This window comes from Lethenteron reissneri, chromosome 3, assembly GCF_015708825.2.
Source record: "Lethenteron reissneri isolate LAM-NWPU_2019-01 chromosome 3, ASM1570882v1, whole genome shotgun sequence".
Taxonomy (NCBI): domain Eukaryota; kingdom Metazoa; phylum Chordata; class Hyperoartia; order Petromyzontiformes; family Petromyzontidae; genus Lethenteron; species Lethenteron reissneri.
Genome location: NC_083781.1, coordinates 12,297,075 through 12,309,369, shown reverse-complemented (window position 1 = coordinate 12,309,369; position 12,295 = coordinate 12,297,075). Strand labels below are relative to the sequence as shown.

General features: G+C 50.6%; 1 protein-coding gene across 1 annotated transcript in view; it reads left to right on the top strand.

Annotated features, from left to right (window-relative positions):
• Window positions 1-338: 338 nt before the first annotated feature.
• Window positions 339-12,295, top strand: part of LOC133346867 (Na(+)/H(+) exchange regulatory cofactor NHE-RF2-like) — an 88,279-nt gene continuing 76,322 nt past the window's right edge. The window contains exon 1 of the mRNA XM_061558702.1: window positions 339-1,773. Coding sequence (XP_061414686.1) covers window positions 1,201-1,773 — 573 coding nt within the window. The 5' untranslated portion in view covers window positions 339-1,200. The remainder of the gene's footprint in view (window positions 1,774-12,295) is intronic.

The window sequence follows — 12,295 nt, the reverse complement described above, 5'->3', positions numbered from 1 at the left end:
TGATGATGGGGGGGGAGGAGGAGGGAGGAGGATGCTGATGATGATGGGGGAGGAGGAGGATGATGATGGAGGAGGAGGGAGGAGGAGGAGGAGGATGATGGGGGAGGAGGGAGGAGGATGGGGGGGATGGAGGAGGGAGGAGGAGGATGATGATTATGGGGGAGGAGGAGGAGGGAGGAGGATGGGGGGGGAGGAGGAGGAGGGAGGAGGATGGGGGGATGGAGGAGGGAGGAGGAGGGAGGATGATGATGATGGGGGAGGAGGAGGAGGAGCGAGGCTGTCGCAATGTAAATCAGCAAGCGCCGACGTCACCGCTTCCTCCCACCCCTCCAGCTGGTTTGCTCCGCACACAACATCAGCAACAGGCGGGCACACACACACACGGGAGGGGAGTGAGAGAGAGAGAGAGCGAGCGAGCAACAGGAGGGGGAGAGAGAGAGAGATCTGATGTTAGCCGGGAGGGCTCTCTCTCGATGCGTCTCGTTCTTCACAAGAAACGCGGCGGTTCATCTCTGCTGAGAAACTCGAGGAAGCTCATCATCATCATCGTCCTCCTCCTTCCTACCTTTGCTTCTCTTTGTCTGTGACCTCCAGTCCAGCAGGCACACTCCGTGGATGTGTGACAGTCGCAGGAGCTCGCGGCCAACGTGGAAGATTCGTGAGCGAGTCTGAGAGGCGGTGACGGACGATGTCGGCTCTGTAGACGTCGTTGCTTCGGCATCACCAAGCGGCTCCATCCGTGCTCAGCTTCGACAGCAGCAAGAGCAGCAGATAAAGCCATCATTATCATCAGCCGCTCGTGATCATTCAGCGCAGTGCACTGCGTGTCTGTGCGTGTGCTGGAGCTTCGGGACAAGGTAACTCTTTGACGTGGCGTTGTTGAACAGCAACATCGCTGGAGAGATAAGTGCGCATTGTCATCATCTCCTGGTCGCGGAGTTCGCGAGCACCTATTAACAACACCAGTGGGAACAAAGACACACGGCCAAACACACACACACACGTGTGTGCCACAGCAGCAGTAGCAGCAGAGAGAGAGACACGGGGGTGTACACCTTGCCCACCCCACACAGCATTGTAGGCACAGAAGATCAACAGGGCAGAGACTGTTTTTTGGGGGGGGAGGGGTGCCGAGCAGGTCTTAAAGAGCCGAGCACGCAACGCCAACCCGTAGTTAGGACGACATCCCAGCAAGCGAAGATGACGGGTAATGACCACGAGCTCCGTCCCAGGCTGTGCCACATCGTCCGCAAGGACACCGGCTACGGCTTCCACCTGCACGGCGAGAAGGGCAAGCCGGGACAATTCATCCGCCGTGTCGAGGAGGATTCCGCCGCCGAGGTGGCTGGGCTCAAGGCGGGCGACCGCCTGATCGAGGTGAACGGCCGCAACGTCGAGGGCGAATCCCACCAGACGGTGGTGTCGCTCATCAAATCGGTGGCCGTCGAGACGCGGCTGCTGGTCGTGGACAGGGAGACGGACGACAGGCTCCGGGCACTGGGGCTGCGCTGCGTGGAGGAATTCGCTCATACGGGGATCCCAGCTTCGTCGGCTGCTTCTGCTGCTTCTGCTGCTGCTCCTACAGCGGTCGTGGCCGTCGAGCGAGAGGAGGGCGGTGGTGGTGCAGAGGAGGTCGATGGAGGTCGTGGCAGGTCCACGGCCAATGGGAAAGGTCAGAATGGGGCCCAAGATGCCGCGCGTGGAGGTGGCAAGACCCCGGTTCAGGATAGGATTTCGGACACAAGCAGTAGCGGTGGGAGCAGCATTGGAAAGGTACGGCGTGGTGGTGGTCGTCGTGGTGGTGGTGATGTGGCCCTGGTGGTGGTGGTCGTGGTGGTGGTCGTGGTTATGTGGCCCTGGTGGTGATGTGGCCCTGGTGGTGATGTGGCCCTGGTGGTGGTGGTCGTGGTCGTGGTGGTGGTGGTCGTGGTGATGTAGCCCTGGTGGTGGTGGTTGTTCTGGTGTGTTGTGATATTGTTGGTTGGCGGTTGTTGATAATGGTGGTCACAGTGGTGGGATATGATGGCGGTGGTTGTGGCAAGATAGTGGTTGTGGCAACATGGCGGTAGTGGTTGTGGCGAGATGGTGGTAGTGGTTGTGGCTAGATGTTGGTGGTTGTTGTGGCTAGATGGTGGTGGTTGTGGCGAGATGGTGGTGGTTGTGGCATGGTGGTGGTGGTTGTGGCGAGATGGTGGTGGTTGTGGCGAGATGGTGGTGGTGGTTGTGGCGAGATGGTGGTGGTGGTTGTGGCGAGATGGTGGTGGTGGTTGTAGCTAGATGGTGGTGGTTGTGGCGAGATGGTGGTGGTGGTTGTGGCGAGATGGTGGTGGTGGTTGTGGCGAGATGGTGGTGGTGGTTGTGGCGAGATGGTGGTGATTGTGGCAAGATGGTGGTGGTGGTTGTGGTGTGATCTGACGGTCGTGATGTTGGTTATGTGGCGGTTGTGGTGAGATGCCGGTCGTCGTTGTGGTCATGAATGATGTCCTGGTGGTGTTCTATCAGAGGAGACTGCATTGGATCTAGCTGTACTGTGGACCAATTAATTCCTTCATGTCGTGGAGTTTCCCCACTGGCTCCAGTGTGACAAGATGACGTGACATTGTAGATAGGGGTTGGGGGTGGTGGTGGTGCAGTGGCCGAGTGGCCAGCCCCACAATCACGGCCCATAAAATAAATACACACCACTTGTTGATAATTTTCACCAAGTGGTCGTCATAAGTAATGACCGGTTCTCGCCATGTTAATGTGGCATGTCCCACCTTATAGGTCATCACATACGAACACCACCCCTGACTTGAGCAGGTTGATAATGACCTTTTTATTAAAAGTTCCACATTGCTTTAATTCTCGTGATATCCAAATACTGTATACAACCCACCGCCCCACCTCCCCCCATAATCGGTGAACCGAGTAATTCGCCTCCCGTCCCAGTTACAACAAAATTAATACCAAGAAGGTGGCTTTTCTGCAAGTATGTTGTCTTTACTTACTAAGATGAAAATATATATACATACTGACTTGTTGCTAAATGGAGAATTTCATAAACCGTTTAGATCAAGATGACATAAATAATGTGAACTCCCTTCCCAGTGAGACACGGGTGATATACGCATGCGATGCGAGTTTAACTCCAGTTAGGAGTCTAAAGGATGCATCAATTGATACCAATTTCCAAGTAAACATGGAACATTTCAGCCACAAAGTTGGCATGTTTTCTGGGCCTCTTGATACCAAAATTCCAAGCTCATGAACCGCTTATCGAATTACGTGTCACAGAAAAATCCGATGTTTTGACATTTATAATATACTAGCGGTGAGTACCCGGCGTTGCCCGGCCGAAAAAGGCAGACACACATGTAGTTACACACACAAATCGACTGACACACACACACATAGAGTTACACATATCGACTCACACATACATACATAGACTGAACAACAACAACCGCCATTCGCCAGTAAGTGGCGGTGACGTCACCACGACGCTTGTGCCAGGCTATGTGCACCTTGAGGCCACGTAAAGTGTCGAACGCCCGCTGGCAGGAGGTCACGGGGCAGACCCAGATGGCACAGGTCGACTGACTGAGACGACTGGCTGATGCACCACCTGTGCCCCCTACTGTGGCAACTTGCTGTGCTTTAGCCACCGGGCGCTCATAATCCAGGACGTTGTTGTTGTTACTAGTTCACGTGAACCGTGTGGCTGGGAGAGGCCGCGACCACATACACCAGAGTTTTCAAAAAATATTATTGAATGAAATCTAGATTCTGAATCAAATTCCACGTAAGGTGGCATAACGTATCGATTAATAAACACTTGGGGGAAGGCTGACATCCAACCGTGGATTGTTTATGGCCGCTGGTGATAGTGAAACTGCAGAATGCCATGTCCCATTTTTACACAAGATCATGAAATACTAGATTGTTCGCTGATCTGTTTGTGGGCCCCCTGTCCACATGTGCGCTGGAAAATAAAGGTCGTGTATACATGTACATCGACGCACGGAAACTTATGAGATGGACATGATTACCAAAGGCTTAATTTCTCACTCAATATATTTTAGGTCGCTGGTAGCCTGTAGTAGATTGTAACCGACGAGTATCCACGGTTGTATTGACAGGATGTGGTGTGCCAGTGTGGGTCCGAAATAGTTCCTGGGCTGATGACCTGGTCAGACCCGGTGTGAAATTATATCCTGGATATATAGTTGTTAATAATGAACGAGCTCGAGTCACGTGTAGTCCGTGAGTGGCACGTCTTAAATGGTTATTGCTGCACGATAATAATTGTATTAATGTATGTACGTATGTTGAACTTCTTCCGTAGTCAACCGTGATAATTGCAGGTGTGGGGAAGGACAACAAATTGTAATACAAAAAGCAGAACTAAAGAAATGAGTTTTCAATCTAGATGATGATTTAAACGTGCATAGCTCCAGTGGCTTCCTAATATCGGAAGAGCGTTCCAGACGGCCGCAGAAGCGCATCGGAAAGCGCGCGATGCGGTGACCGTCTTTGTCCGATGACCTGCCGGAAGCCGCAGCGAGAATTAACCTTTAGTTCGCGTGATGGTTTATGCTCCTTGGCGAGATAATGCCGTCCATGCCAATCGATTACCGGGCAATGAAGTCTCACCGAGTCTCAAGGCTCTCTTTCAAGAGTGTCCTAAGTTTGGGTGACTTTTTAGGTGGACAGGCATGAACGGGTAGATATCCATTTAGGTATTTGAAACTAGGTCCCGTTACATTGTGAGTTCTCACTCAATGGGTGTGGTCTGTAGGGATAATTATTGCAGCCCTTTGTCAATCCACTGCTGGATGAAGGCCTCCCCATGCCGTGTCTTCCTTCCCCCTGCACCTCCGATTAGCTCGGTCGGCTACACGCGGTACGAATCAAGTTCAACGTACGTACGAAACGACTGCCTGGGGACCAGTTGGTCCACAGCACACCCACGGGTTCCATTCGCCGTGCTGCACGTTTTTATTAAACGTTCACTACGTGGGGCGGCGAATCGTACGCCGGTGCTGGGTGGATGATTGCGAGGCAGGATCGTGCAAGACCAGCAGTGGATCAATCATGGCTGATGAATGTGACGTTCAGTATGCAGCTGGCATGCGGACAATATAATTGACTTGCACGGAGTTTGCACTTTCAAAAAGGGGCTTTGCCGGAACATTTTTTTTTTTGCCACCGAGCATATCTGGCGGTGACCGCACCGCCGCCGCCCAAAGCGGTTCGGTAACGCGGCGCTCATCAACAGCTGTGCGGTGCTGCTGGCGTCGATGCATTATTCACGGCGTTATTATGCCGTGAACACCGCCCGCCCGCCCGCCAGCCGAAAACGAGGCCGGAGTTTTGTTGTTGTTGCTCCGTGCTTCGCCGTTGACCCGTTTTGCATTGAACACACAACAGGAGTCTTCTTGGTTCTTTCGGTGAAGTCACGTAGAAGGGAAGTAATAAAATAATAAAAAATAAAACATAATAAAATATATTATTATATTGTATTATTTTATATTATATTATTATATTATTCTATTATATTCTTTTATTATGTTTTATTTTTTATTATTTTATTACTTCCCTTCTACGTGACTTTACAGAAAGAACCAAGAAGATGAATCCCTGCAGTCACGAAAGCTTTAAATCGAAACACAACAGGAGCCCTAAAAAACAAGCCGGCGTGAAACCCGCCATCGGCCAATCCCCTGCCGCCTAACAGCTCGATGAGGCCCCTTTCTGAGCGATGTTTGAGCTATTGTCAAGTTTTTGGCTATTTAATCGGGTGCAGGGGGGGGGGGGTCTAAAGATGCATCGATCTATCTCTTCAACGTTGGTGCTTAAGGGTTACGATGCGTGCTCGTGGAAGGCATCGGCGCTCGCAGACCTGCGTATGTTGTGCGGAATTTTGTTCGCTTGAACAATCCGAAGGCCGTTAGAAGTGCTGCAATTTTTACAAATAAGATTCCCGTCACCGAACCGTGGGGTGTAATCCCTTACATCCCGACTGAATACTCATCAAGGACAGTGCACATTATCAGAGTTATGTTCTTTTGTTTGTATTATGACTGCAGGTATTGCGGTCTATGCAAACATGACTCCTTGCAAAAAGGTGTCAGTTGTGTTGCCAGATAGAAGGGTAAAGAACCAATTACCAAATCGACATGTCAGGAACCCGTGCGCACGTTTTTCCATTTGAAATATCACAACCGTGCTGACGTCCGCGCGTTGTTTGGGAGCGGGCTGACGTTTGTTATGGCCACCCCCTCCAACCCTGAGAGAAGCAATCTAAACTTGTGCGCAGAAGCTGTTTGGGAACACTTTTCTTTGGTTTTGTTGTGGTCGAGGCTCGTTCACCAAACGGCTCCACACTGTTCCATCGTTACTCTGCCGACTCGCACCCGCTGATGTTAGCCGTGGCCAGGAACCCAACTCGGGGACGCCGGGATGCTTGCGCGCAGCGCCGCGAAACATTAAGCCGACACGGGCTCGCCGGCGTGGCGAAGTATGGTCGAATAACGCTCGTGACCAACTCAAATGTGGGTGGGGGAGGAGGCCTTTGCCCTACAGTGGTTTTACAAAGTGCACGTTTATTAACGGCTGTTATTTTCTGTTATTATTAGACCACACGGTACTTACTTTGGGGTGTGCCAACGGGGGAGGGTGTATTGGTTCGTGAACTGCGCTACAAACACGGTGGCCCGGGTTCAATTCCCAGCCACGGCTAAGAGCAGCGGCAAGTGACATCTGAACTGATCCTGGGCACTCCGTTCGCTAATCAACACTGACCAGCAATGGTGAAGTATGGTCAAACAACTCCCGTGACTGACACGGCATGGGTAACCCTTCATCAAGCAATCGATTGTCAAAGGGCTGTACATTAGAAAAAATATATTATTGTATAGTACGGTACAGTAACACCTCGATTTAAATCTCCGCCTTTTACATAATTTCGCAAATAATTTGTCACTTAATGGATACCACACACTTAGATCGCCGACAGCATCATCGTCCGTCCTTTCTCGTTATCCATCGCCTCTCAGCCTCCGCCTCCGCCTACCCCGGTAAATCGCTTTGATTCGATGTCGTTTCGATATTCGTCGTCGCACACTTTCAGGAACGCTTCCCCGACGCAAGCCGGGGTATTGCCGTGCGTTAGTTTTCGTCAGCGTGCCGCTGTCAAAAAAATGTGCAAACGTCTCGCGCGCTCTGTTTTTTTTTTTGTTTCCTGGCTCAACTAAAAAACTGCAGCTAAATTTGTCATTATCTATTCTCGTTGTTTTTTGTCCTTTTCTATCAATTCCACCGAAATACGGAAGAGGTCGAAAGCTGATGGAGTGGCTCCGCTCGCTTCGCCTGCCTGTCGCGCGCGCAAACCTCCGAGGGTGGCTTCCACGCGGTCAATGCGAGACATCCTCCTACCATTGCTCGTCCAATTTGGTTGCCGCCACGCCACCACTCCCCTTGCGCCCGCCGGGGCATTCGGGCGCGAGCGCACGTGCCGTCGCGTTCATATCGAAAGTGTCACTTTTTCTGGTGTTTCCACTTTGTTGTGGGGTTTTGTTGTTGTGGTTCAAGATCTTTTCGGTGATTGTAACACCAACAGCGACCGCCATTCTCGAAGTGAAGTGGCGGTGACATCACCGCAGCCCTTATGCCAGTCGAGGTGCACGTTGAGGCCACATGATATGTGGAAGGCTCGCCACGAACGGGAGGTCGCGGGACAAACCCAGGCGTTATGGGTTAACTGACCAGTCTCCAAAGGCAACACACACGCAAACACGTCACAACCAGAGGGCTGCCACTAAAATGACTCGTGCGAAAACAGCGGTTATTGTGTGTGCCGGCTCCAAATCACCGTGAAAAACCGTCATCACATGACGTTCATTTCCAAACGATAACACACTTAGGCAGCTGCCTTCCTTCATTCGGGCGTGACCGAGTGCCAATGTGCCGGGCGCAATGGGCACACCATAACTGCTCGAGTTTTCACGGTCTGTGCTCTCTAGCTCTCCGATACGCATTTCGAGGTCGTACCTGCCGCGTGCCATTCGGGCCGACGTCCGACGTTTCGTTTCCACTCTCTTGCGCTTTTATCAAAGTTTTGTTTAATGATTGACCTCTGTTGGGTTGGATCATCGTGTAAGTGCGATATCTAAAACTATAAACATTTCTTTTTTACCAGGTAAGGCCCATTGAGCTATGTAGCTCTCTTTTTCAGGAGCGAACTGGCCACAAATGATAGCTCAACCAATTGGCTTATCACGTGGTAATGCATAGCAGCCAAAATACTCTAAAACGCACGTTGATTCTAAATGTGGAGGGAAAAGCCAGGGGATCCGGAGAAAAATACACGCCACCACGGGGATAACGTGTAAACTCCCAATATACAGGCATCAGGGTCGAACCCACAACCTTCTGCATACCAGGCGAGGGAGTTAACATTTCGCCACCGCAGCACCCAAAAAGTTGATGATTTCGTTCTCATTTCGACAGCTGCCAACGCCCTGATTTGTTTGGCTGCGTAGGGCGGCGGGAGGGTGCAACGCTCGAGTTGACGTTTAAACCCACAATGCGATCTGACATTATATAAAGCAATTACGAATCGTGTAATATTGGTCCTCAAACGTCCTACGTATGAAATTAAAGTTTTAGTTGTTGAAATGGCAATCAAAAAACACCAGTGGAACACGAATGAAAAGAGCCAGGCTTTTATATTTTTAAAAATGCACGACCCACCGTGTCCCCCTTTAGGCCTTAAAATGTCTGGCAGTGTTGCATTTCCGTTGCCTCCTGCGATTAATAATTTTGTGCACTCTAGCAGCAGGCTAGTCACGTGTACTTCTATTATTCATGTTGCCCGCGTGTCTGTAGGACCAATGCGTCTGGGTGACGACAATAGTCTGCGGCAGGCATCGCAATGCACGTTCCCGCCGGGGTGCACCCCAAAGTCTTCTGCGCAAGACAGAGAAATGTGCAGGCACAGAACACGAGGGGTCAAAGCCGTCCCGTTCTATGACTCCGCACGGTTCATTTGCGAGACTGCGGTTGACTCTGTTCAGGATTTGCGATCTGTCATGGGTTTCTTTGAAGAGAGAGACCGAACAACGTGGAGACGCGGATGGACAAAAAATTACATCTTTACATTTAACCAAGAAATCCATGTGGAGTCTCAACGAGAATTGATCTTTTTCAGGATTGTTATCGATTACGGTAGATCATTTTGCCGGTTCATTTCAAATAGGTGTTTGTTATGTGGGAGGGAATTGGAGTGCCCGAAGGAAGACCGCACACAGACACGTGCAAAAACACAACTGCCAAGGCCCCTGGTTTAGCATTATAGACTGTGATGGCAAGTGCTGTTAGCGAGCACCTATTTAGGCCAATATGGCATAGGGTCAGCTCCCAACGTCCCAGCTTTGTGACGTCTATTTTAGGGGGGGGTCTGACTTTTTGTGACGTTGTGTGACGAAGGGGGGGGGGGTCAAAAATCGCATGACGTCATTTATGGACGGCCCCTAATGGGTAAACGAGTTCAGATGACTGGCAGATGCACCACCCATGCCACCATGCTGCAGTTTAGTCTCCACGTGTGTGTCATGCTATGACATAACACAAAGACAAAGATCCCCCGTATAGCCTTCACACACTGTTGGGGCAAGTGCTGTTAGCGAGCGCCTGTGAAGGCCGGGGTGGGGTGGCCAGCACCACGCCCGACCGCCTTTGTCTCCCCAGCGGCGATGTTTACTTAAGACATCAGGGACTCATTTGAGAAATCGAACTCGGGCCGCCGGTTTGTCGGAGTGCAGCACGCCGAGCACCGCGCCACGGCTCCCAATGGCACATGCATGTTCCTGCACACGTGTGTACATGGCCACGAGTTCGTAGGGAGGATTTGTTTTCTCTCTCCGCAGCAGTCTCCCGCCTGATGTTGGCGACACTGATGATCACAATCGAGCAATCTAGCCCCTGCCTTGAGCATCGGAGAGGTGTGCAACGAGACACCGTTTCGCGCACTGTACGCATTTGCAGTAGCTGTGTGTGTGTGCACACACACACTTACACACGTGTAAGTGTGTGTGTGTACACAATCACACGTGTGATTGTGTGATTGTGTACACACACACAATCACACGTGATTGTGTGATTGTGTACACACACACAATCACACGTGATTGTGTACACACACACACTTACACACGTGTGATTGTGTGTGTGTACACAATCACACGTGATTGTGTACACATACACAATCACACGTGTGTGTGTGTGAACACACACTCACACGACAGCCTCAACAGTCTTTTAAGGCTATACGGGGGATTTTTGTCTTTGTGTTATGTCAGAGCATGACAACACACACACACATGAAGGCAAAACTACAGCATGGTGGCATGGGTGGTGCATCTGCCAGTCATCTTAACTCGTTTACCCACACACACTAACACAAGTAGTGCGTATTTAATGTGGCGCTGCACTCTGATGTAGGAGAAAACATTTATTTTCAAAAGTCTATTTAATTAAGTAGAACGTGATGTCTATTTTTATTTAAGTTGCGCATTTTGATGTGACGTCACATTTCTCAAGCCCCAACCCCCTCGTCACACATCGTCACAAATGTCTGACCCCCCCCCCAGGTGCGTGACGTCACTTATGGACGACCCCTTTACCGAAATAACCATAGAATAAAAATAGCCGACGATTGCTTTCGGAGTAAATCCGCAATTGAGTAATGCCGGCTTGGGGTGTGTGTGTGTGTGTGCGACATTTCGTGTTTTGAAGTTGGCCAACATTTTTTTTATTTTGGAGAGTGACACCCGGGCACCAGGTGGCCTGACTCTCACGAACGACGTCAGGGCATGGCATGGGGGTCTCTCACGTCCACTCCGTGCAGCAGCAGCAGCAGCACAGAGCGGAGTGTCCTTGTGGCTATATGCACCCCCAGTGATTGTCGGGGCGGCGTTTGGTGGGGGGCTCGGGGCGGATGAGCCAAGCCGGGCCCTGTCACCGCCATGCAGTCGGGAACCTTCAGCTCTGCAGGGTGTTGTGGGTTCTACACAGGGTGCGTCTGAAAAAACACATTCCTGCGGAGGGAGCTGGTAGGAACGTTGGGTTGCTCGGTCAATGGCCAGGGTCAACGGCGGCGTGGTGTATTCCGCAAATATGGCCGACTGTGAGGGCGGGCACAAGCCGGCGTGAGTAGGTTAGACGTTGAGTTTTATAAGGGCACCACGGGGTGACCAGCCCCTCCCCACCCAGCCCCACCCCACCCTCCCCACCCAGCCCCACCCCACCCTCCCCACCCAGCCCCTCCCTGCACGACGGACACAATAATCCCCTGTGGGCTGGTGTAACCAGGAGGTTCCTACCAGTAAAAATGTTAACACTTATACGGAACTATCGTTTTTAATGTAGAAAGAACGGATATTACACTGTAATATGATAACAAATGTCATGTTGATAGCTTAAAAATGTCAAGGAGTCTCCACTTGTTCGCCATCATTGTCAACACGTGCTCTGGAATCTTCTACAGGTGGTTTCCAGAGCTCGGAGGCACATTTCTTGTGGTATTGTTGCAAATTCTCGGAAGTATTAACATTTTTTTTAAGCACCCTGTATTTCAATTATTTAAAACTTGTTTTTGTATTTTACAAGGTAAGGCCCACCGAGCTATGTAGCACTCTACGTGTTTTAGTGGTGAGATATTGATTTTGAACAAATATATATTCAAGACACAAACAATAGCCCAAGCCCTACAATAAAATCCAGCCCTTACCATGGCAATATGACTACCACTACCTCTAATACTATCCTAAGCCCAACACCATAGCATTAGCCCTTACCATAAGACTTTCCCAAGCCTTAAGCCGAGCCCTAGCATTAGTCATAAACGTAACTCTAACCTTAGCTTTAACGATAACCCTAGCATTGCCTTAACCCGAGTCCAAACCTTAGCCCTAATCCCAAACTCATAATCTTACGCTTACCTTCGCCCAACCCTTTACCCATAACCCCCCTCCCCTCATCTGTAGCATTATCCATAACCCAAACTCCCAACACGAGCCCTGGTATTTAACCCTAACTTCATCACGAGGTCTAAACCTGGTCCCTTAACCCACCTCTAGTCCGACGTCTAGAATTAGCCCGTACCTAGTCCCAACGCTCGCCCTATCCCTAACTTCCTAGCGTTAGTTCAAACTACAGCACTTGCGTTAGCTGCTCACCCTTATGCCAGCCCCAAGACCTGAAGCTTAGTGCTAACCTTCGCCATAAGCATATAGTTTTCTCACTATACCAT